The following is a 26,740-nucleotide window of genomic DNA, read 5'->3' on the forward strand; positions in this document are numbered from 1 at the left end:
CTAAAAGAAGTCCCTATGCTTCATGCATGTAGTTTCACACTTAAAAAAATTGTTCAGCCTTGGATCCAGGTAACAAGTATCACACTTTCTATTAGGAAAACTTGCATGGTTATTTGGATTTTTTTTATTTTATATTTTTTTAAAGAACAAAGGGTAATAGTTGGTTGATGAAGATTTATGGGATTTACTATAGATAAATAGATTTTCCAAAGAGTTTAATCCACATGTAGTAGAAGTTGTAGTAATATTTTACTATTTGTTAGGTATTTTTAATGAGAATTTCAACCATACCAATAAATAAATGTTCTCTGTTTTATAGCACTCTAGGTGAAGGACTGATGTGTATGCATGAACACACTAAGGAATGTATGTCACACACAGATGATGAGATGTCAAAGATGGTTGCCAGCTTGTTCCTTACCCCAATGATGATGAAATGTCAGGTTAAGCCACACTACTGTAACTGTGGTAGATGTGCCGCTGTGGCTCTTGGAAAAGTCATGTACAGTCCATTCACATCTGCCAGTGATGTCTGCAGGTAATATAGACATTTATTTATTTGACACCAATATATGGATTGTCTTCTGATTGTATAACGTCCATAGTAAAGGTCTGCTATAAAACATTATGTTAGCCATGTGCATAGTAACACACATTTTCCATACCTTCTTCTTACTGACATAGAAAATTAGTAAGACTTTTTTCCTCAGTTATTTTTTTTTTGGTGTGTAATGTACATTTATTGTGTAATTTCAAAAAACCTAATTTTTTTTAGTGAATTATTGAGGTTATGATTGAACTTAGAATATATAGTTTTTTTTTTAAACCTGGAGATATTGCTGCTTATAAAAAAATATAATAAAAGAGAAAAAAATAATACTTAAATGTTTTTGCTGACAAATTAATCCATCAAATTTGTCATGCCAAGTAAAACAATTATATTAAATTGAAATATATCTCTACCAGAATGGCAGAAACCACACAGAAGGCTGTCATTAGTGCTGTCCTTACAGACCAGTGTACTATGGGGGAACTTAAAGACTTGTCAGAATCTGTCATGTTTGCAAAGACCGTACTTGGAGATGCCTGCAATAGTGAATATGAAAGGATGGTACCTGTGAAATACGATGAAAACTGTGACCTAGAAAAAGCCATGATGTGTTTGAAGGTCGTAGACATACGCTGGATGTTGGAGCATCGTGAGAAATTAGGCAAACAAGCAATCTGTGGGTAAGTGTCAGTCATTTTTATTTTTTTTTAACAAAGACAAAGAAGATACCAAGTGGACATTTGTAAGTCACATAAAAACTGACAACAATATGGCCAATGCTTTAATTTAATTGTGTTGTCCATTTATTCTGTTTGATTTAAATGTTTGCTTAATTTTCCACAGCTCTGTATACAAGATGATGGGTTGTGTTCAAGTATCCACTGAAAGTTGTGCTTCAGTTGCCTTGGGAACTTTAAATAGCACTATATTTTCCACACTAAGCAATGTATCCAGTATGTGTAATATGTCATTAGTGAAAGAATTGATGAATCCTGTAGTTACATCTCAGGAAGAAAATGACGCTATCAGAGGACGTTTGTTAGAGGCTATTGGAGGTTAGTAGCTCTTCACATAAAAAATTGATTATTACATTTAAGAAGGATAGTTGCTTTTACATATGAGATCATTTGTTTTTTAATTCATGCAGCCTGTTAAGAACTCAAGTATTTATACATCCTGGCATTTGCAATGTTTTTGTATAAGTTTTGACAGGTTTATATTAATCTGCAGTCGTAAATTTTTAAGTTACTTTTACTGAAAACTTTATTGGTATAAAAAGGTAACTGGCAACTTTATTTTGCATAGAAATACAAACTTTAATCATATCTAATTAGTACTAATGGTATATAAAAGAAATTGGCTTTATTAATTTAAATGTTAACCACAAAGAACTATCTCTTTATATTAGATTTAACTATATAGGTAAACACACCGTAGTAATTTGACAAATAATGATTATTCTCATTTTTTATTGGTACTTAATTGATAAAAGATTACTACTGTTTCTCATTTGATAATGTTTACAGGTAGGCAATAATTGTATAGACTAATGTAAGAAAACTTCATTATAAATCTAAGATAAATTGTATTTGTAGATAAGGAAGAGATGTTGTCAAAGAAAATGAGTGTTATCAATAGTGTAATGAAAAGTGGAGTGAGGGGTGAACAGGCTAATTGTAAACCAAGTGTAGCACTCAATAACTGCTTCACAGAAATGTTCATGACTGCTGGTACCGATCCAAACTTCTGTAGGTAAGTGGAGTGAGGGTTGAACAGGCTAATTGTAAACCAAAATAACTGCTTCACAGAAATGTTCATGACTGCTGGTACTGATCCAAACTTCTGTAGGTAAGTGGAGTGAGGGGTGAACAGACTAATTGTAAACCAAGTATAGCGCCCAATAACTGCTTCACAGAAATGTTCATGACTGCTGGTACTGATCCAAACTTCTGTAGGTAAGTGGAGTGAGGGGTGAACAGGCTAATTGTAAACCACGTATAGCACTCAATTACTGCTTCACAGAAATGTTCATGACTGCTGGTACTGATCCAAACTTCTGTAGGTAAGTGGAGTGAGTGGTGAACAAGCTAATTGTAAACCACTTATAGCACTCAATAACTGCTTCACAGAAATGTTCATGACTGCTGGTACTGATCCAAACTTCTGTAGGTAAGTGGAGTGAGGGGTGAACAGGCTAATTGTAAACCAAGTATAGCACTCAATAACTGCTTCACAGAAATGTTCATGACTGCTGGTACCGATCCAAACTTCTGTAGGTAAGTGGAGTGAGGGGTGAACAGGCTAATTGTAAACCACGTATAGCACTCAATAACTGCTTCACAGAAATGTTCATGACTGCTGGTACTGATCCAAACTTCTGTAGGTAAGTGGAGTGAGGGGTGAACAGGCTAATTGTAAACCAAGTATAGCACTCAATAACTGCTTCACAGAAATGTTCATGACTGCTGGTACTGATCCAAACTTCTGTAGGTAAGTGGAGTGAGGGGTGAACAGACTAATTGTAAACCAAGTATAGCGCTCAATAACTGCTTCACAGAAATGTTCATGACTGCTGGTACTGATCCAAACTTCTGTAGGTAAGTGGAGTGAGGGGCGAACAGGCTAATTGTAAACCAAGTATAGCACTCAATAACTGCTTCACAGAAATGTTCATGATTGCTGGTACTGATCCAAACTTCTGTAGGTAAGTGGAGTGAGGGTTGAACAGGCTAATTGTAAACCAAGTATAGCACTCAATAACTGCTACACGGTAATGTTCATGACTGCTGGTACCGATCCAAACTTCTGTAGGTAAGTGGAGTGAGGGGTGAACAGGCTAATTGTAAACCAAGTATAGCGCTCAATAACTGCTTCACAGAAATGTTCATGACTGCTGGTACCGATCCAAACTTCTGTAGATAAGTGGAGTGAGGGGTGAACAGGCTAATTGTAAACCAAGTATAGCACTCAATAACTGCTTCACAGAAATGTTCATGACTGCTGGTACCGATCCAAACTTTTGTAGGTAAGTGGAGTGAGGGGTGAACAGGCTAATTGTAAACCAAGTATAGCGCTCAATAACTGCTTCACAGAAATGTTCATGACTGCTGGTACCGATCCAAACTTTTGTAGGTAAGTGGAGTGAGGGGTGAACAGGCTAATTGTAAACCAAGTATAGCACTCAATAACTGCTTCACAGAAATGTTCATGACTGCTGGTACCGATCCAAACTTCTGTAGGTAAGTGGAGTGACGGGTGAACAGGCTTATTGTAAACCAAGTATAGCACTCAATAACTGCTTCACAGAAATGTTCATTACTGCTGGTACTGATCCAGGAAATTAAAATTATACCACTGAAAATTACTATTTTGGAAATAGTCATCAGTCCATCCTGTAATGGATCCAATCATTTGTGGATAAGGTTACAAGAATGAAACACAGAACTGAATAATTCACTTTTTAATGATTTTTGCCTGTTTTTCTGAAGTTATGCTGAAAGCAAAACAAATTAAAAATAAACAAGGAACACCTATAAAAGTCATGATCCCTTGTTAAATATTCGACCTCTACAGTTTTGACAACTGCAATTAAATGTAGCATTAAATAACATATTTTTCTGCTACACTCCTAACATTCGTTCATATCCAAGAATTGTAGATAAATTAATAGGAATACAGATATAGCATTGGTTTTCTATTACATCATCTTTTACCCTGGGCTCAGATACTATCTTTATATGTCATGTAAAAGTTAATAAGTACAGCAAAGGTAAACTGTTTTTTCCAACCCTGGTAAAAGCCTTGTGTAGATAAGGCCACATGCTTCTTTAGAGATATTAGTTGTTTAACAGTGCACTACTAAGACAAACCTTTCAGATTTTAAGTTTACATGTTAGAATTATGCATCAATCATAATTACTGATTCAAAAAAATGTTATATAAACATTTCAGTAGTTCAAGCAAGCAATGTTCTATTGACATACATAATACTTACTTTTTAATTTCTTTTTCATTTCAGTATTGCTAAGAAAGCATGGGACTGCCAGACTGTTATGACAAGTCAGTGTACACCACTTCAGCACCTCCCAGTCATGCATGCTTTTTATAGCTTTGCAGCCAAGGACAGCAAATATTGTGGATATCCATTAGAACCAACCAAGGATCAGCTTGGGTACCTAATGATGTCACCATACTACAATTTATCTGTCTGTGTTGGAGAGGCGATAAAGGTACAACACGAGGCTTGGCTCCATCCAACAGCAGAAAATTTTGCTAAAGACTGCAAGGCAGCTGTAGAACTTGATAATTGTGTTTTCCACCAAGCTGACTGGTCCCCCATGGCTAAAGTTGCACGACAACAGTTCGCTGAAATGACAGCAGAAGTGAAACGAGTAGCCTGCATGGCAATACCAACAAGTACGTAGTAAAACATTATTTTAATCAGATTTAAAAGAGAAATCATAGTAAAGAATAAGAAAAAATTACTTAAAAAACAAAGTAATCCACATATAGTATATAAGTATTTAAAGGCACATGGTGATTATTTTATAAGACTTCAAATTTTCAGTACCAAGCAAAGCTCATGACTGCAAACATAGCAAATATTCTTCTTATATTATATTTCTTTCAAGCATTCAAATAGTGTTTTCCTGTCTTTTTCTATTGGTAACTTACATATTTCCATGCTAAGTTTTATATCAATAGCTTATTGTTTGATTGTAAAAAATAAGAAATGATATTGTAACAGATTTTTCAGGCAAATACTGATATAACTAATAATGTTTTATTTGAATCCTATTTTCATTGACAGATATGTCTGAAGTTAAATGTGAGAGAGAGGACATTTTGTGTCAGATATTAGTCAACATGAGCAAGACTGTGCAGCCTGCCAGTAGTACTCCAGCCGTAGATCCACCAACCTGTAATAAAGATCTGGCAGCTTTCTGCATGGCTAATTATATGTCTCGTATGTTTGTCTCACCATTTATGCCAATCCATGATCACCAGTTTACATGCAGGTATGTTCTAAATGTAAACCACACTTTTTGATTTAGTACTTGTTGTTTCTTCCTTATTTTATAAATTCTTTGATCAGTTCATCTTAAGGTTTCTTTCGGGTCTAAGTTGTAACTTCTTTTTAGATTTTTAAATAATTCATAGAGCAGTGGTCATATTCATATTTAATCTAAATTTTCAGATTTTGATATGCATGTAATATTTGCCACTGGTAAAACACTAATCCATCTATTCATGAAAATGATTGTACTGTTTGCTAATGTATGTAACATATGAAAAACTTGCATTCCAACAAACTTCCAGAATTTTACTAATTGAATAAGACTGAAGTATCTATGCTCAACAAAGAATACTTATGCCTCACATATATGTGTTTTATTTGATTTCAGAGATCTGAATTCTGTAAAGATGTGTATAGATGCATCTGTGCCAACTTGTACAGAACCTACAAAACAGATGTTCCAGATGGGTTACGCTTGGATGGATTACATGATCCGCCCTGCTTGCTCAATGCACTTTGACCTTTCAGAGTCTTCATGTATGAAAGCTGGCCAATGTTTAGAGAAGTTTGGACAGTATAGCATGAGGACTGAAAAATTGGAACAGAAAGATTTCTGCAGGTATGTTAGCAATTAAAACAAAGTTTGAGAAAAATTGGTTGCCTATGTTTAGTGGAGAAAATTGTGCTGGTTTGGCAGATGTAGAGAAAGTTTTTTACCATTCCACTTTCATCGTGATGGTGTTTATGATCAGTTTATCTAAATATCTCATGCTTATCAAATCCTCCATAGCAGGAAAATTGAACTAAGTATCACATGCTTATCAAATCCTCCATAGCAGGAAAATTGAACTAAGTATCACATGCTCATCAAATCTTCTATTGTATGGAAAATGTCCAAAGGAAGTAGAGCATGAATATGTTAATTTTAGTGCTCTTTGTTGTACATTTCATTTGAAAGTGCCAGTTTAAGACTCGTGTAAAATCATTATTGATTTGAAGTGTCCTATTATTTGAGTGATTGATATAGGTATTGGTTATAATCCAAGTTGCAAAGATTTACATATAGAGGCAACATTTTATTATATGCAATTTGCTAATCAGTTTGTAATATTTATTTAAGCATTTAAAGCTGGATTGACATATGAAATCCTCTTATATTGTGGAAATCTCTTAATTTTAGTGTGCAATCTTCTATAGAGATTGGTATACTCTAGAGAAAAAGATAAGAGGTCCATCTCCTCAGTTAAAAAATATTTGAAAATCTGAAATTTATCCTAATTTTAAAAACCTACTTCAATATTTATTAATCACATTAAATTCTGATGAAAAAAAAAACCTGTCTAAATCATTGATGAATCTTTTTTTGTAGACAACTGACTAAGACTGTAGAATGTGTAGATCATCATGTGTATAACTGTACAGCTCCTGAGATGTCTTATATACAGAAATCTATGTATTTACTTGGTAATGGATCCCATGATTGGTGTCCTGAACAAGAAGAGAGGATCTGTGATATATCTAGAAGGGAAGCAAGGGACATAACTAAGACCTGTGACGAGGCTACTATGTTAACATGTATTCAAACTTACTATGACTTAACCTATGGAATGGAGTTGCAAGAAAACACTTACTGCAGGTAAACTTTCTATCTTAGACAACACTAACTGCAGGTAGACTTTCTATCTGAGACAACACTTACGACATGGTAAACTTTCTATCTTAGACAACACTAACTGCAGGTAGACTTTCTATCTTAGACAACACTAACTGCAGGTAGACTTTCTATCTTAGACAACACTAACTGCAGGTAGACTTTCTATCTTAGACAACATTAACTGCAGGTAAACTTTCCATCTTAGACAACACTTACTGCAGGTAAACTTTCTATCTAAGACAACACTTACGGCAGGTAAACTTTCTATCTTAGACAACACTTACTGCAGGTAAACTTTCCATTTTAGACAACACTTACGACATGGTAAACTTTCTATCTTAGACAACACTTACTGCAGGTAAACTTTCCATCTTAGACAACACTTACTGCAGGTAAACTTTCTATCTAAGACAACACTTACTGCAGGTAAACTTTCCATCTTAGACAACACTTACTGCAGGTAAACTTTCTATCTAAGACAACACTTACGGCAGGTAAACTTTCTATCTTAGACAACACTTACTGCAGGTAAACTTTAATTTTCTATCTTAGACAACACTAACTGCAGGTAAGCTTTCTATCTTAGACAACACTAACTGCAGGTAAACTTTCTATCTTAGACAACACTAACTGCAGCTAAACTTTCTATCTTAGACAACACTTACTGCAGGTAAACTTTCCATCTTAGACAACACTTGATGCAATTCATGTATCCCATTTGCAAATATGTGTCAAACTATTCATTTTGTCTTTTCAAAGAAATTTAGTACATACCATGTCCCATCTTTCAAATCAGAATATTAGAAGAGTAACATATTTAAATTCACACACATCTATGGATCATTTATCCATTGTGATTTAATACATTGCTAATAGATGTCTTAAATAATTGTGTCTACATTTTGTAGTTCTTAATTCCTAATATTTATTTTCAGCCATCTGATGACAGTTTCTAAATGTATCTTTGAAAATTCCAAGAATTGTCCATCACAAAAAGTAAGAGAAATAGGGGAGCTAATTTTGCCTGGACTGAGGTCACATCATGTTAACTGTACCAGCGTTGATGCTTATGCTCTGTCACAGATGCCACGGTGTGAAGTGAAGCAGTGTAACATACAGTATATTATGTATGGTATCATGGAACTAAAGGAGAATGTGACAAAGATGACAGAGGAACAAAAATCTACAATAGAGATCTGCAAGTAAGTGCAAAAAAATATTTTTTCTATCACTAGGTTGATACCGCTGCTTGTGGACTTCATCAGGTCAGTAGTGAGTATGTCTGTATTGACATGATCTATAACATATTACTTTTAATCCCCTGTTGATCAGTTCAGAAATTATTTAAAAAATTATATTACAACTCACTCAGGCAAAGTTGATATAAGATGAATTTTATACATTTTAGTTCCCTTTTGTTCATAAACTCCTCTTGTGTTCAAATACTTTCACAACCTGGGCTTTCAATTTGTTTAGGTCAGAGCATTCCTGATAAAAGTAAAACCAGAAAAGCACTTGTGAAATTTATAAATGTTATTCTTATTTTAAGTAAAGGAATTTGTTTTTATGGAAATAGCTCATAACTTTTATTTTGGAAATTCACTACAGAAATATTTGGTTAGGCGTTACAGAATTAATGTTACATTATTTTTCTTGAGGTAACTGAGATGTTTGATACATGTGAGGTTCAGATTTTGATTAAAATTGCATAAGATTAAGGTATAGAGCATCGAAAGAAGGGATATGGCTCGAGTTTTGGTATATCCCTATATGATGCTGGAGATAGGGTTGAAGCTACCATTTAAGTATATCCCTATATGATTTGAATGTTATGGTCGAAGCTACCATTTCAGTATATCTCTATATGGAGCTAGAGTAGGGGTTGACGTCACTATTTCAGTATATCCCTATATGGTTCTAGACTCTAGAGTTAGGGTCGTAGCTACCATTTCAATATATTCCTATATGGTGCTATTGTTCGGGTAAAATCTACCATTTTAGTATATCCTTATATGGTACATGTACTACATTCATGTTCGAAGCTATATAACCAATACCCTACATGATTCAATATCCCATGAGTGACCAAACACAATAAATCTGATAAACTCATTTTATTATTATTTTATTTCAGCTATGTTTCTGGTGTAATAACAGCACATCTGGAAATGGTTGCAGGATGTAACAGTCTACAATCCTATCTCTTACAATATATTAAGGACAAAGCTCTTGACCAGTACTTGAACAATTGTCCAGCGAACATTGTGGTTGACCTTCCAGCACCTGCTGTAGACGATGTTACAAAACTGCAAAACTGCTTCAGTAATCTGGATACTAGTATGGGAACAGCTATCAAATCTCCTAAGTATGGATTTTTGGATATTTGTCAAGTAATGTATGGCATGCATAGATGTTTTGACGGAGTATATGCCGACATGGGTACCAGTCCAGTATTAGACACTGCAATGATTCAGTTAAACCACACAGCTAATTCCATTACAGAATTTCTACGTGACCAGTGTAGTTCTTCATCATTTAGTAAGTTATAGCATCCTTCTTTGATTGATAGGACTGTATTAAATCAGGATTAATTATAACTTGTTTCAATAAATAGCTATCAAAATCTGTCCAATTAATAACAATCACTTTAAAGTCTTATAGGTAATAATATTATCAAATATTTTCTTATAGATCAATAACTTAAAATTGAAAATTTCCTCAGAATTCTCCATGTTAGTATACTTTCATTGATTAAGATTTGTAACAATGTGTTTCCATTATAACTACTGTGAAATTGGTTTCATTTAGTTATGGAACTTTTGCAGGTAGAAAAATCATGTGAATATAAGTCGTCGCTAATATGTTTGAGAAATTCATTTTAATGGATACAGCAAGAAAGTGAGAAAATTGAGAAAATAAATCAGTGTGATGTTGGCTAGAATATGCTTGATGCAAAAAAGAAGATAACTTATTAATTCATTTTTTTTTACAGATATAAGTATGTTGGTAGAGTTAACAGGTTTACCTGCAGGTAAGTGTACATAGTTGTCATGGAAACTTTGAATTAATAATTTGGTTAAAAGTATAGATTCTCCTCAGATTTAGATGCATTGTAGAGGTAATCATCTGACCCCTTTGCAGTAGTAATCATATTAAAAATAGAATGGTAAAAGAGAGATGAAGGATACCAAAGGGACATTCAAACTCATAAGTTGAAAATAAAATGACAAAGCCATGGTAAAAAACAAAAAAAGACCAAAAGACAAACAACAGTATACAAAATACCACATAGAAAGGTAAAGACTGAGTAACACAAACCCCACCAAAATCTGGAGTAGATCCAGAAGGGTAGGCAGATCCAGTAGCCCTTTTCACAAAAAATCTTAAGTGTAAAATTAATCTTACGATAAAAATATTTAGTTGAATTATTAAGAAATATTTTAGACTTACGATAAATTTTACACTTAAGATTTTTTGTGAAAAGGGCTCCTGCTCCACTAGTGGCACCCATCATGTTATACAATTTCTTTCCAGAAAATATTGACTGGACATGTGTTGTAATATATGACATTTGAGGGTAAATAATCACATTGGCTTATAGAAAGTGTAAGAAAAGCAATTATTTAGTCATCATTCTAAATAACTCCGGAAAAACATATTCTATAAACTATCCATCATCACAAAGTTTTGGATATACCTCTTTATGTGTCTTAGAAACCAAAAATAGATAAACAACAAACAGAAAAATATGTCAAATAATATTCAAATTGTATACATGTTTTGAATAGAAAAACAACAAACACAATAATATATATAAACAATACTTTATAACATATATGTGTATATTTATTTTCAGAATCAGCTGACTGTAAGGTAGACACAGCAATGAATTGTGTAAAGCTGCTGACTGTCAAAAATCTAGCAGCTCCAGTGTTGATGGAAAACAAAGACATGTTCTGCAGGTATGGGTGATGTTAGTTAGTATGTATATCATTCACACAATACTAGGCTTAATATTTTAGTATACAGACATATTTATCAAAGAGTAGATCACTGATGGTGGTCATTCACACAATACTAGGCTCAATATACAGACATAAATATCAAAGAGTAGGTCACTGATGGTGGTCATTCACACAATACTAGGCTCAATATACAGACATAAATATCAAAGAGTAGATCACTGATGGTGGTCATTCACACAATACTAGGCTTAGTATACAGACATAAATATCAAAGAGTAGATCACTGATGGTGGTCATTCACACAATACTAGGCTTAGTATACAGACATAAATATCAAAGAGTAGGTCACTGATGGTAGTCATTCACACAATACTTGGCTATTCATAGTAAAAAAATCTATTATATGATGCAAGAAACCCATACCAGTAATATATAGAAAAAAATGTAAAAAAATACATAATAATACATTGGTCATTTGATGAATGAACAATTTAAAAGATGTGCAAAATAATCTTACTAAATTCATGTATGCAATCATTTATTGCAAAACTGATTTTGAAAGACATATGATATCAATCTGTATGTTTTGGCAGGTACTAATTATATATTATTTTTGAATTATTCTCCAAGCATTCAATTATGATTAAATATAATTGAACAAAAGAGAAAGATATTTAAAAACTGTTATTAACATTGTTTTTGATATTTTAGGGATGTACAGATGTTGCATGAGTGTGTTGAAGACAATGTACAAGCCTGTTCCCCTGTTCTGAAATCACAATTGGTATCTGTATTTAGTCTCAATCTCCAGATGATTGGAGATAAATGCAAACTAAACATGACAGATGAAACTCCCAAGGACAAGGCCAGAGAAATGTACAGTAATCTTGTACAGATCATGATGATGGGAGAAAACAGAATGGGTACGTCACACTTCCCCTTTTAAAACTTTTCTTGTCCTAAAGAAAAAACAGTTTAAAAATTCTGTTTCTTTCCTCTTTTTTTCATTACAGTTCTACAATATTGATTAAAAATATTAGCCAAGAAATTACAAATCAAGAAAAAAAAGTAATTTTTTAAAACAACCATAGCACTTTTATTGTTATTGCTGTGCATAGATTTGAACTATAATATATCTGTTGTTATTACAGATAAATCAGAAAGACAAGATATGGACATGGAAAGGAATAATATGATGAATGATGATGAAAGTGACAATGACAGAATGAATGAAGATGATGATGAAAGTGGTGAAGATGATTCAGATGAAAATGATGAAGATGATTCAGGTGAAAGTAGTGAAGAAGATTCTGGTGAAAGTAATGAAGAAGAGGACGACGACAATGATGATGATGAAGATAATATGGAAAGAAGAGATGATATGGATAAACCTATCTGTAATATTTACATGGCTAATGAGTGTATGATGTCTGCCTTGGCTAACTTTGATATGTATGCCCCTAGAATTTGTAGGTGAGTTGTGAAAGAGTCTTAAAGGCTAATCAATCTATGATATTTGATAAAATATCTGAACACTTCAAAAGATGTTTTACAAGAATAAAAACACTAGCATAGAAGGCACCTTGGAAGATACATGGTATGTAATTGGGTTCTTTGAAAAAACTTTAATTCATGTCTTCTAATGTTTTTATGCCCCCGCCGTAGAGGTGGAGGCATTAAGTTTACGTACGTACGTCCCAAAATTGGTTTCCGTTCTCTTAACTTGAGTTTGCCTCAACCAATGAGCTGCTTCAAGCTGAGTACTGTCATTGTTATGCCCCCGCCGTAGCAGTGGGGGCATTAAGTTTTACCCTTGTCCGTCTGTACATACATACGTACGTCCGTCCGTACGTCCCATAATTGGTTTCCGTTCTCTAACTTGAGTTTGCCTCATCCAAATGTTATGAAACTTATACACAATGCATATTACCACAAAACACAGATCAAGTTTAAATTTTGGTGGCGTCACTTTAAGCGTTCTAGAGTTATGCTCCTTTATAAATGGAAAAATTGAAAAATTTTCGTTTCTGTTCTCTTACTTAAGTTTGCCTCAACCAAATGTTATGAAACTTATACACAATGCTTATTACCACAAAACACAGATCAAGATTGAATTTTGGTGGCGTCACTTTAATATTTCTAGAGTTATGCCCCTTTATAAATGGAAAAATTGCAAAATTTTTATTTTCTTCTAAATATCAAGTAATTTTTAAAATTGGAGTTATCTACCTTTGTCCATGATTATAGTTGAATCAACTACAATCAATGCTTTATACAATGCAATGTTTAATTTTAACTTCCACTGATAAAACACAGGTCAAGTTGAATTTGGATAGTGTCACTTTAATCATTATTGAGTTATGCCCCTTTATAAATCGAAAGATTGCAAATTTTTATTTTCTTCTAAATATCAAGTAATTTTTAAAATTGGAGTTATCTACCTTTGTCCATGATTATAGTTGAATCAACTACAATCAATGCTTTATACAATGCAATGTTTAATTTTAACTTCCACTGATAAAACACAGGTCAAGTTGAATTTGGATAGTGTCACTTTAATCATTATTGAGTTATGCCCCTTTATAAATCGAAAGATTGCAAAATTTTTAGTTTCCATTCTGTAACTTAAGTTTGCCCCAACCAAACATTATGAAACCTATACAATATTCATTACCACAAAACTAAGATCAAGGACAAATTTTTTGTTTCCGTTTTCTAACTTTAGTTTGCCTCAACCAAATGTTATGAAACTTATACACAATGCTTATTACTATATAATACTACAGATTAAGTACGAAATTTGGTTGCAACACTTTTACCATTCTTGAGTTATGTCCCTTTATAAACATAAAAATTGCTGAATTTTTCGTTTCCGTTCTCTAACTTTAGTTTGCCTCAATCAAATGTTATAAAACTTATACACAATCGTTCTAGAGTTATGCATGTTTACAAATAGAAAAATTGCTGAATTTTTAGTTTCTGTTCTCTACTTAAGTTAGCCTCAACCAAATGTTATGAGACTTACACACAATGCTTATTACCACAAAACTCAGATCAAGTTCAAATTTGGGTAGCGTCACTTTTACGGTTCTTCAGTTATGTCCCTTTATAACTATATGATATACAAGCGGGGGCATCATCTGTGTCCACATGTGGACAAGATCCACATTTATTTTGGTATAATTAATTTGTTTCTTTCCATATGGTAGCAATGTCATAGCAAATTATAATATGTTGGTGTTATTACCTCTATGTATTGTAGGGGGCCTCGGTGGCCGAGTGGTCAAGTAGTTACTACTGTAATCACTAGCCAGTCAACACTGAGGTTGTGAGCTCGATCCCCGCTTGTGAGGGTGCACTCGACTCCAATCTTAATTGACTAGGATTGTCAGTTTTCCTATCGAAGGTTGGTGGTTTTCTCCAGGCACTCCGGCTTCCTCCACCATTAAAAACTGGCCGCCAGGGAATAGCCCAAAAGCGGTGCTTAAAAGTGGCGTTAAAACACCAAAAATCAAATCAAATCAAATCGATGTACTGTATTATTTGTGATAAAAAATACTTGTTTTTTAAATGAAGAAATGTATCCTTAATATAATCAATTAGATTTCTACTTATTTGATTCACTATTTTCTTTTTAAAATGTAATTATATACATCTCTAGAAATAGTATATCATAAGTTAGAAATTTATAGATTTTTAGCAAAAATAGGCTAATTTAAAGGACATTTTGGCTTTATTAACATGAGAACATGTGTCAGCCAAAATAATGGATTGCCAGTAAATATATAAACAAAAGATACAGTCTCACTGTAAATATTATATTTAGAGGAAGTTTGTGGTTTATATTATTTCTAAGTGTGTACAAAAGGCAAATAGTTAAGATTTTAATGAATTTTCAGTCTTTTTATGTCTGTATATCCCATGAAAGGAGTGTCTGCAATTTATCTTTTATTAGAGATATTTGACAAGTGTTTTACATCAGGCCAAAAATCAACAAACATAATGAATCTTTTATTGTTTTTCCATTTCCAGACAGAACAGCAAATATTTACCGGAATGTATTCGACCACATGTAGAACCATGTGACAACATGACAAAGATGATGGTCCATTACAGTGAAGAAAGAATGATGGTTCTATTCAAAAAATCTTGTCAGACCTATATGTGGTGGGCCAAGTACCTTGGAGGAGACCAAATGATGAAAAACGATATGGAAGTCGAGAGGAGAAATGCAATGGAAATGTCCATGGAAAGAGAAATGAACTCAGATGAAATGAAGCAGAAACGTCAAGCTGATGTTGATGAAGTATTCTCTAAGATGAACAAAATTGGTCAGATTGTGAACTTTATACGAGCAGCTGACAATCCATTTGAAATGATGAATTCTGAATCAGCTGATCTGATGGAGATGTTTAAGAAAATAAGTAAAATGTCAGCTAATGATATGGATTGTATTAAGGAAGGTTCATTTGAAGGTCAAGGTCACTGTAGCCCATCTATGGCCCTTGAATGTGCAAGAGCAGTAGAAGAGGAACTGATGTCACCATGGGCTACTAAACACAGAATTTGTTTGTGAGTATTCGAATCAAATCAGTTTCTAGTTAATTTGCCATTCTGTTAAACCTTATGAAATAAATTTGTTGTCATTACATTACAGATGTTTAATTCTTATTTCTTTTCTTTTTTTCAGATAAAAGCCAAATAAAAATCACCAAGAATAGGCATAATATCAAGATTATCTGATTCATTAGACAATATTTAAAAGTTTTCATTCATTGTTAGATGCAGGAAAGACATCCTTATATATTTTCTTTATCTTTTAATACAGTTCTTGTGTTCCTATTAGAAAGAATTCATAGAAATGTTTTTGTGAAGCAAAATATTTAGATCAACATCTACGATAAAAACACAAATAGTAAGATGTAAATACAGTAATTTTCATAGACCAAATTAGTATGGAAACTGATGTTTTGTAGAATAAATGCATCAACATAAAATTTTACATCTTAACATCTTAATGTGATTTTTTAGGAAATTTTCTCTGGCTGTAAGGTGTGCCATGATGACATCACAGGGCTGTGATCACATGACCACATCACATCTGCATATGAGGTTCCATGAGGTGATGGGACATGTGGGTAATATGTGTCCGACTGTTGTCAAGGAGTCGTGTGAAGTAAAGACAGAATGTAAAGCCATGGAACTGCCATCTTGTGTGACACCCCTCCACAGTAAGATAATGGCTTCCTTACAATTACCAACAGCTTCTACAGTACAACTTTGTAGGTAAGAACTATCATCATTGTTAAACAGGTGAAGAAGGAAGAAAAAGGAGGTGGAGAAGAAAGAAAATGTATTGTTTTTCACATTTATTGCAATATTTACAGAGAAAAATATCTGGATATTAGTATATGGCCCAATCTTGGTCACATCACTTTTTCAGTTCAATATTTTATGTAGTTCATGAAATTTGAATTGTATGAAACAGAATCAAATGAACAGCAACACACAAAATATCCAGATTAAAGATTGTGAAAGAAACATACTTGTTTTGTATATTGATAGACAATTTCATATGTTGTAAAACTTCCATTCCTTTTTCCTTTTAGCTACATTGAAATTGCTGCAGAATGTATAATGGAGAAAGTAGAGAAATGTCCAGAACAAGTCATATTTAAAGTACATGAATCCTTGAAACCATCTCTTGGTATGCTTGGGTCAATGTGTATGACCCTTCCCGGCCAAGCATGCTTCACATCAATGGTATGGAACCTAGGATCATTGGTACTACTGGATGCAAACATCCACAAAACTGGTGCCATGCATACAATGTTAGAGGTCGCCAAAATGTACAATAAGACCATCGATATGTCCGGTTGGATGACGAAGAAAAACCAGGTCAATGTCAGCGAGGAATATCTGAAAACCATAACATTACTTCATAAAATGATGGAGATGAACAGAAACAATTGTAGTTATGCAGAATTGATGGGTGACAAAGACAGGAAAGACAACATGATGGATATGGGTAAGATGGAAGGATCACTAATGGATGGCTTGTTACAGATGGTTAAATATGCCATGATGAACGATGATGTCATTCAAAAGGATGAACAAATGATCAAAATGATGAGAATAATGATGCTTAATTTGGATAAAGATCAAAGCATGCAGGACTTATTAGATCAGTCAGCACACATTATTAAAGAAATTCATGAAAGGTATGATGACAAAACTATGAAGAAAATGAATATTTCTGTTGTCGAGGTGATGAATGAGGTCATTAAGATCATCGTTGGAATGGGTAACGGGCATGAAATCGTGTCATCTGCTTATCACACCCTGGCATATATGAAAATTGGTGAAATGATGGACCAGATAAATGCTATGGTGATGAAAGAAGATGAGATGGAATACTTCAACCGTTGGGACTACTTAAACAAAGGTCTAGTTGAAAATATGAAGGAAAGGTCACAGCAGGAGTTAACAAAAGCAGCAATGGGCTTGATGGACATTTACATGGAGCCAAATAACTCACAAAATTTGGAAGGATTAATGATGATGATGAAGGTGAAGAAAATGACAACCTGTGCTGATATGATGGAGGTAGCCCACTGTGCCATGTCTAATTTACCATTGTTACCCAAAGATAAAAGGCACCTGATGAATGCCACACTCCAAGCTCTGGCTACTGTAGCTACAGAAGTTTGTATGGGTACGTTCTAAATTTGCCTTTAAAGATTGTATTGTCCTATTTGTAATTGTCATAAAGAAAAGCTGATAAAACAAAACAGCTGATTTATCATTTTATATGTCAATTTAGTGTTTTACAGATTTGTAAGTGACTTCTTCATCATTCAATTTAATTTTCACAGACTTGTAAGTGATTTTGGATTTCCATTTTTTGCTCACCCCAAAAAGGGAGCTTCATGATTTATATAAACATGGCATTTATATAGACAAACAAACAGTAAAAATGTTTTATTTTTTTCTCTCATTGAAAGAATTCATTTTAATATCACAAGTTCAAACATATTCAAAAGAAAATATCTGTTTGCACATTCATAATGAAATAAAGAAAAAATTATTTCAATTTGAAAAAAAATGTAATGGATTATCTCCATAAGTATGTTATCAGGGCGGAATTACCAGATGGTAAGCTCTCCACTGAAACCTATAACCATAACTGTAATCAGAAAGATAATGACACCAAGTTTAGATTTAGACAACTATGTATTGAAGAATATCTAAAGATCACATAGGGTTAACATATTTGAGGGGCGTAAAGGGGGGGGGGGGGTATCTGCACGGAAGAACGCTTAATAAAATTGCCATTTCATGATGAACGAACAATTAAAAATGTCTTGCACATTGATCTTTTTACCGATTTCACGAAACACGGTGAATAACGAACCTTTTTCACGGCTGCACGTGAAATAAAAATGGCAAAACACGAAAATAACCCTTTACCACCCTCATATTTAGCTATTTTTGTTTTTTCTTGCAGGTCAAAAATGTTACGAGTGCAAAGGTGTTAAGGATAATATGGAATGTAACAAACAAGGGGTCAAGATGTGTGAGGCTGGACAGGTAAGCCATTTTAGAATAAGGGTCAAGAATTGTTGGGCTGGACAGGTAGGTCATTGAGAAACAAGAAGTCAAAACTTGTGAGGTTTTTCAAGTAAAGTCTTTAAAAACAAAATCAAATGAGAAAGAGGAGCAATGGAAAAGTTTTCTAGCAAATATTTGTTACATTAATGACTTTTATTGCTGCTTTGTGATCAGTAATTCATAGAATGTTTCAATTGTCTTTACAAATCAAAACAGAATATCTTAAAGCAGACTTCTACATTTCATAATTTTTAAAACTCTATTACAGTGTAAACTACTTTTTAAGGTATTAAATCAGGCAAAATAAATACTCTGGATTCATTTATTTTAGGGTTTACCAATTTTAAGGGATTGAGAATCAATAGTATTATGAAACATGATTTTTGTAAACATTGAAACATAAGTAAAATATACCAAATATGCACTCAGTTTCTTTTGTAAAGACTTTTTTAAAAGAATTTTCCCATTATTATTATGTCATTTGTTTTCAGGGATGTTTCACTCTTCTGAAGGACGACACACTACACAAGGGCTGTATGTACCCATTGTATGGTTATACATTTGGAGAAGATTGGAAATTCTGTCAGGGATCTATGTGTAATAAACACAAATACATGGTCGAAGAAGGTAAGTGTAAATAAAAGGAGATACAGCTACCCAACACTATTTAAACACAGCAAAATAAACATCAATAAATACTCATAAGGTCTTCAAATGTAAATAAGTCTCCATACTTTATTGCAAGCAATATATTTTAAAGTTATGATTGAATATAAGATGTAGAAAAGACTGGAAATCTGACTGCAAATTCTTAACAGGGAATAGTTATAGCATTTGCACAAAATAGCAGTGATGTTTTGTAATATAGAAATTTGCAACCAAAGTCATTGTAAACATGAAAATAGAAAAGTCTTCAAAAATGAATAAAAATTAAAGAAGTATGCAAGTTTCTCTCAGTTGACTTCCGTAGCTATTAATAAAGAATGAAATATTTGATATTTTTCAGAAAAAGATATGAATTGCAAACCTATGGCTGCTTTGATGTGTCTAGCAGGAATGGTGCCTATTATTGCTGCAGAAGGTCACCTTGATGAAAGGTAAGAATTATATTGACCTATGGCTGCTTTGATGCCCTGGGTAGTACTGTTTCCTGTATGTGCTGTTGAGTTGTCCTGTTCAAGAAAAACATTTCTGTAAACCAGTATTGCATCACTTCAAAATCTTTCAATATTGCTTTGCATATATCTTGTTAAGATGACTTTTAAGGGAAACAAAATTGAATCAGAAAAATGTGATTTTGTTGGTGTTTTATTTGCAGGAAGTTGATTCCTTTTTCCCATTACAAGATGAATAAGAAAATAAAAACTAATTTAATCTTTTTATTTGATTAATCTGTATGGAGAAACTTAATTTGACAAGTTGTTCAATGATTCCCTCCTTAAAACTTAAACTGGTACCCATGACTTATTACTTTTTATTACAGAATGATCTATTCAAACTTTGCCTGCATTGAGAAACACACATCAACATGTAGTATGTCGAATACACGTATGATGGCAGATCTGGTTCCCATGCTCAAACATGGACTTTATGAGAGCCAATGTTCAGGAGATAAAGCAGGATACGAGTGTGGTACTAGAAGTATTATAGGATTAGGAATGACTGTAATGGACCCCGCTGCAGATCGTATGGGTGTTTGCAGGTCAGTAATAATATCTATACCTTAAATAAAGCTGACTTCTGATCAAAAGGGTGCTTGTAGGTCAGTTATAATATCTATACCTTAAATAAAGCTGACTTCTGATCAAAAGGGTGCTTGTAGGTAAGTTATAATATGTTAACCTAAAATAAAGCTGACTTCTGATCAAAAGGGTGCTTGTAGGTAAGTTATAATATCTTTACCTAAAATAAAGCTGACTTCTGATCAAAAGGGTGTTTGCAGGTCAGTAATAATATCTATACCTTAAGAAAAGCTGACTTCTGATCAGAAGGGTGCTTGTAGGTCAGTTATAATATCTTTATCTAAATTAAACCTGACATTTGTCAATAATTCTTTTTTGCAATAAGTAATCTCATATATATTATAAGGATAGGGTTTTTTTGTATTACAATACATCTATATTTAAACTAAAAGGCATGTATTCTGTAATTAATGGGATGAAAAACATGTACAGTAAATGCTGGGTTGAAATTATAAGAAAAACTTGGATTTTCAATTTAATCTTTACTTGTCTGTTACTTAAACAATTAACATTAGAATTATTTCTTGAAACTGTAAAAGAATTTTATATATTTTTTTTCCAGCCAACTAAATGATACTTTCCGTATGTTAGACCAGGCTGTAGAACACAAAAAGTGTTCAGACTACGAAAAAGCAGCCGCATTTAAAGGAATTAAGTCTATCATGCAGACTATAGGTCCAGACTATTGTCCAGGAGTGATGCCAAGCAGAAAGATCTTCTGTGAGAACGTGACCTCTACTGTTTGTAATAAATCTGCTGCACTACAATGTTTCACTAAATACAAGGTCATGGAACAAGTGAAGGACATGATGACTGACATGGAAAACACAAATCTCTGCTGGTAAGTGAAGGTTAAAGGGTCATTTGTAATATTACCTCACAAAAATTACTTTTGGACATATTTGAAATTGACTTTTACAATATTTTACAAAACAATATGATAGATTTAAAAAAAATATTTTTCAAATGATACCAATTTGCATTTATTTTGGATATTAAATGATAAAAATAATGACAGTTTAATAAAAAGTTTTTATTGTCATTTAAGTAAACATGATTGATAACATGCAACTTTAACAACTAAGACTCATTTAGTTAACAAAATTTTTTTTTACATATTTCCAGCACATCTTATTTTGGATTTATTTTTCTTCTTTACATTATGTATTATTTTGTTGGCAGGAAAATGACAGAATTATTGGTATGTATGGGTGAGGCCACAGCTGGATGTAAACCCACTGATGACGTGACTGAAGTCTTCAATACATTCAAAGAGAAGGTTGGCTATGCTATTAGCCATTGTCCAATTTTACAGATGAATTTAGATATTTGTTATCCAGAGCTCAAAAAACCCTCTGTATGTCAGCCAGCTCTTGTGTATACCATGTGTATTCAACCACTCACAGATGATGGGTGCAGGTTAGTAATCAACTTTTTAGGTGTGAGTTAAATGTGTCACATATGCACATTATTTTGTCACTGATTGTCTGTGTGATATAGGATATACTGTAAATTCAGAAATTATTGCGTTCATTTATGATTGCGATTTTGTCATTTTAGACTAAAATGCGATTTTAATTTTTGCGATATTGAGAAAAATCCTGTTTAATTCATATAAAAGATTTCAAAATGCGATTTTAAATTATTGCCTTTATAACCCTGTCACATTTTTCACATAAAAACATCACAATAATTTCTGAATTAACAGTATGTTGTTTGACAAATGTTCCTTTGGGTTTATATTTTGTTTTGTTATTAACTCTTATTATAGAATTTGGAAATATGTGTTCGTTCAGTGTATAAAAGCTTCAAAAGTTGATTTTCTATAAAAAACCTTGAAAAATAGATCATCTTACATTAAAACTCCTGAATTTGGTTTACTTGAAGAAAAACCAGGAATTTTGTGACTTTTCTGGCTTTTTTTTGTAATGTTGTTTCATACGCAGCACATTTGTATGGGACTACGTATGCCATTTATATCTCTTGTAAGTTAGTCAAAAAATAGAAATAACTCTTTATAAGCCATTAAGATTGTATTTTTCAAGATACTCTTATGAAATAAGGAGATGTGATATGATTGCCAATGGGACAACTATCAAAGAGTCCAAATAAGGTGGAGTTAAACAATTATAGGTCACCATTTCTACTTTTGTTTTGTTTTAATCAACTTTCTTTTTTTTCAACTATAGTGCTATAGAAGATGATAATAAAAGGCATACATTAGTGAACTGTATCTCGGATCTGACAACAGGCTGCTCTCACATGCAAAATTTACCAGTATACAACTCTATACACTTCGCAGTAACAGAATACCTAATGGGTTGTGGAAACCATTCAGTAACTGAAGTACTGATGACAAACAGGGCAACACGTGTAGATCATGCCATGGCTAGAATGGCAGCCTTAGTAATGACAAGGTCCATGATTATGAAGGTGAATGAACCAACCAGTGACATGGCCGTGTCCAGCATGTTCCATAAATTGATGTCATTACGTTTGAATGTTACTGGTGCAATGGGACCTCTAGGTAACATGAGCAGTAACATATACATGAAAGCTAAGGAACTCTTCAAAGAATTGACTGAGAAAAGGTAGGCATAGTCAGCTATTGTTTCAAATGTGTGAAAATATCAGACGATAAAATGGCTTTAGCTACAGGTTGTGAAATTAGTTGATCGAAAAGATTTGTGTTTCTGAAACTTTTTCAAGGAAAAAAAAGGTTCCTGACAAGTATTGAAATAAATTTTAATGAAAGATTACTTGTGATATTCAATTAAAAATCAGTCATCCTTTTATATTTTGAAAAAGGCTCCTGTAACTATGATAATTTTTTGAAAAACTGTGTTACTTTTAATAATGGAACTTGGAGGGATAAACAAACAGAAGTAAAAAAATCTTGATTTTTTTTTTGGTTTCTCTCTTTGATCTCTTGTAATGCCACAGCAACTTTGGTTATTCTGTTCCTGAGTGTGCATGTAATGTTATTTAAGAGGTTTAAAATCATCATATCTGGTAGAAATTTTACAAGTAATAAATAAAATATAATATTTAAATGAACTTCTATTAAAAATTCACTCTTGTGTATTGTGTGCTAAGGTGGTGTTAAGCAAACAACAATCAATGGAATTGAATATTTACAGAATGGGTATCCAGGACGACACAGGAGAGATTGTTATGTGTGCTTTACAGTTTGAGACACAAGCAACAGTTGCCATGGCATTCCCATCCATGTTTGATGCCATTTATTGTGAAAGTCTTCATCAATTTGTAAAATGTCTGAGTAAATCTGAAGGTCAAACTGTTCCCATGATGTTTGCCATGTCTATGAGAGACCAGTTTGCTGGGTACATGGAAGGAGTATGCCATAACTATATGGATAAAATGGTAGACATTAGCAAGACCATTATGGGAACTCTTGGTTACAATGAAAATTCAACAGAGATGGATATGTCCATGATTTCTGATGGTCAGTGGAAGGAACTCCTTGGACATCTTCAGAAAGGTAGGAATTTATGTAAAGGAATGAGAATATTTGGTTTTTCCTTCTATTTCCTCCTAATAACCTTGCTCTTCAATTTTTAATTTATTTTTATAACTCAATTCTCCTTCTTTATCCTTATGTAATACTGTTTGTCCAAAAAATATAAGGTAACAGAGTAATATCAAAAGTTTCCTCAATGGCCATTTTAGAATTAAAATTACAATTTATTCGACCACACCTGTTTTTATTTTACAGAAGGTGACCAGTGTGACACATGGTACATTGCTGCTTATTTGGCTAATGTTGCTTCTTACGCTCTCTCCGGACCATTCAAGACTCAGGAGACCTACTCTATAATGTGTTTGTAAGTATTGAGTATGACTGATGTTACCACTTAATCTAAGGTACTACAAAGGGTCTTCATGGCCAGGAAGTCTCAGTAGTTCATCTACTGTATATCCCTAGCCTGTCAACACTCAGGTTGTGATTTTGAACCCTACACTCACCTCCAATCTTAATTGACTAGGATTGTCAGTTTTCCTGCTGGAAGTCTGTGTTTCTCTGAGGGCACTCTGGATTCCTCCACCAATAAAAAATTATCGCTGCTATATACCCAATAGTGCTATAAGTGGAGATTTAAAAAAAAACTTCTGTAAATATAAATGTGAATGAAAAGGATAATAGTTAACATTCCAGTAAGATTCATTTATTTTAAATGCAAACCAATAAATACTTTTAAATCTGTTATATATTTTGTTTACCCATAAAAACAGCAATTATTGAAATGTATACAACTTCATAAAAACAAATACCTGTTTATCAAAGGGAAATAGGATAAATGTTTATAGGTATTGTTTTATGATATTTACAGAATAATGGACAATCTTAATGCCACTTTGAAAGATAAGATTGACCAATGCTCTGAGGACCACAGAATGGTATATTATGGTATTATAGAAGGACTGAAAACGACAAATCCTGTCTGTCACAATCCTGTTATGAACATCACCAAACCAACAACATGTCAACTAGAAAGTGCAGGATATTGTATAGCTTCTGCCATGCCATGGCTTTCATCACAGGCTACCCCAGACTATCAGCTCTGCTGGTATGTATAGTCAAATTTGGTTACAATCATAGATACATAATTTTCAAATTCCTTTTACTAAATTGGGAGATGATATAGTAATGCAATACTTTTGCTTTCTTTTTTAAGCAACACCAGAATTTCAGCATCACGTTATAGTATGTAATAACACAACACTGTCGCCTTATTTATTGTCATATCACACATCCAACATGCTAATCCTCTTTAGTTGTGTTGTAAGCATCTGTCTAGAGCTGTTACATGTGTACATCACTCTACCGAGCACTGCTCATATTACACATCCAATAAGCTAATCCTCTGTATTTGTATTGTAGGCATCTGTCTAGAGCTGTTACGTGTGTACATCACTCTACTGAGCACTGCTCTGATGGAGAAAAGACTTACTTTAATGGACTATTGTCCTATATCCAGACAATCGTTGGAAACAGGTGCCCCCTACTGACCTCTTTGGTGGCGTGTAGTGACTCATCTTCTATGGTTGGAGCTAAATGTAGTGTCAAGGATGTTCATATGTGTGTTGATGCCTGGGAAACTTGCAGGTAGGTAGCCTTGATAGAGATCAAGGTCAAAAGTAATTTCTGAACATAAGAACTTCTCTGCTGAAAATCATGTTATTGTCCTCATTTTAAATATCAGGAGTACTTACACTTCAATAGAAAAATTTCTAACTTTCTTTAATAAAACCATCCCTGTTGAATTTTAAATCCTGCCATCTGAAAAGTTAGTGATGCATACAATTTCTACTGTTGTTTGTCTGACTTATTGTTATATTTGTACTTCATATTATGAATTTTTTTTTTAATTTTTACCAAATCTTTACCCATGTACTATGAAATGCAAGATTGATCTGCTCCAAAAAAGTGTGGAGTTGGTCAGGACTCAGAAGTAACTTGATAATGGTCAGAAATTTTCACTGCTGCTCTGCATATGAGCTGAACAGAGAGTTAACAGACGAGAAATATGTGTGTTCATGTTTTTATTTATTAATAATTTTGTCATTGTCTGTAATAGTGATGTGATATATGTGTGCCCATTTTTTTATTTATTATTAATTTTGTCATGGTTTGTTATAGTGATGTGAAAACAACAACAGAGTGTATCAATAGGAATTCCTACAACTGTTCTGCATATGAAATGAAGCAGATCACAGGCTTTGTGGAGATGACTTGGATGAACATATTAAAGGTGTGTCCAGAGAAAGATATTGTAGCAGAGGCTTACTCCAAGGGATCATGCTCCGCACCTCCAACCTGTTCACTGGCTGAAGCTTACAACTGCTCCATGAAATATGACAGCACTGATTGCAGGTTTGTGTCAAATTCTATTGATCTTTTGAAAAGTTTCTTCTGATAAAGATAAATTTAGATTCTTAGTGTGAACATTTGTCTTTTTTTACCAATAAATATATGGTTTTCAATACAAAAATACTTAAAATTACATTTTGCAGGCCGCATACTAATGTAAACAAACTATTGATTGACATGTTAAACACATAATATTAACATCAACTAAAATTACTATTGGGCAATGTAACGCTTTTCAAAATAGTTTTGTCAGCTCATGGTAGAAAAAAAGAAATTTATTTATCAAATGATATTATTAACGAAAATAT

The 26,740-nt window shown here is 33.2% G+C and overlaps 2 protein-coding genes across 6 annotated transcripts in view; one reads left to right on the plus strand and one right to left on the minus strand.

Moving 5' to 3' along the window:
* LOC127735930 (uncharacterized) overlaps window positions 1–26,740 on the minus strand; it is a 502,702-nt gene that overhangs the window by 139,206 nt on the left and 336,756 nt on the right. The gene's annotated exons all lie outside the window — the stretch shown is intronic.
* LOC127735918 (uncharacterized) overlaps window positions 1–26,740 on the plus strand; it is a 108,185-nt gene that overhangs the window by 56,511 nt on the left and 24,934 nt on the right. For both annotated transcript variants that reach the window (XM_052246357.1, XM_052246358.1), the window contains exons 46-74: window positions 320–538; window positions 967–1,230; window positions 1,394–1,605; window positions 2,146–2,302; window positions 4,569–4,966; window positions 5,361–5,568; window positions 5,956–6,186; window positions 6,937–7,203; window positions 8,157–8,423; window positions 9,356–9,759; window positions 10,214–10,252; window positions 11,078–11,183; window positions 11,898–12,109; window positions 12,338–12,659; window positions 15,219–15,758; window positions 16,218–16,472; window positions 16,796–17,901; window positions 18,694–18,776; window positions 19,289–19,424; window positions 19,804–19,894; window positions 20,281–20,499; window positions 21,102–21,380; window positions 21,722–21,958; window positions 22,729–23,130; window positions 23,680–24,041; window positions 24,276–24,384; window positions 24,892–25,128; window positions 25,443–25,667; window positions 26,202–26,435. In XM_052246357.1, coding sequence (XP_052102317.1) covers window positions 320–538; window positions 967–1,230; window positions 1,394–1,605; window positions 2,146–2,302; window positions 4,569–4,966; window positions 5,361–5,568; window positions 5,956–6,186; window positions 6,937–7,203; window positions 8,157–8,423; window positions 9,356–9,759; window positions 10,214–10,252; window positions 11,078–11,183; window positions 11,898–12,109; window positions 12,338–12,659; window positions 15,219–15,758; window positions 16,218–16,472; window positions 16,796–17,901; window positions 18,694–18,776; window positions 19,289–19,424; window positions 19,804–19,894; window positions 20,281–20,499; window positions 21,102–21,380; window positions 21,722–21,958; window positions 22,729–23,130; window positions 23,680–24,041; window positions 24,276–24,384; window positions 24,892–25,128; window positions 25,443–25,667; window positions 26,202–26,435 — 7,821 coding nt within the window. The remainder of the gene's footprint in view (window positions 1–319; window positions 539–966; window positions 1,231–1,393; window positions 1,606–2,145; window positions 2,303–4,568; window positions 4,967–5,360; window positions 5,569–5,955; window positions 6,187–6,936; window positions 7,204–8,156; window positions 8,424–9,355; window positions 9,760–10,213; window positions 10,253–11,077; window positions 11,184–11,897; window positions 12,110–12,337; window positions 12,660–15,218; window positions 15,759–16,217; window positions 16,473–16,795; window positions 17,902–18,693; window positions 18,777–19,288; window positions 19,425–19,803; window positions 19,895–20,280; window positions 20,500–21,101; window positions 21,381–21,721; window positions 21,959–22,728; window positions 23,131–23,679; window positions 24,042–24,275; window positions 24,385–24,891; window positions 25,129–25,442; window positions 25,668–26,201; window positions 26,436–26,740) is intronic.

This window comes from Mytilus californianus, unplaced genomic scaffold, assembly GCF_021869535.1.
Source record: "Mytilus californianus isolate M0D057914Y unplaced genomic scaffold, xbMytCali1.0.p SCAF_3, whole genome shotgun sequence".
Classification (NCBI taxonomy): Eukaryota; Metazoa; Mollusca; class Bivalvia; order Mytilida; family Mytilidae; genus Mytilus; species Mytilus californianus.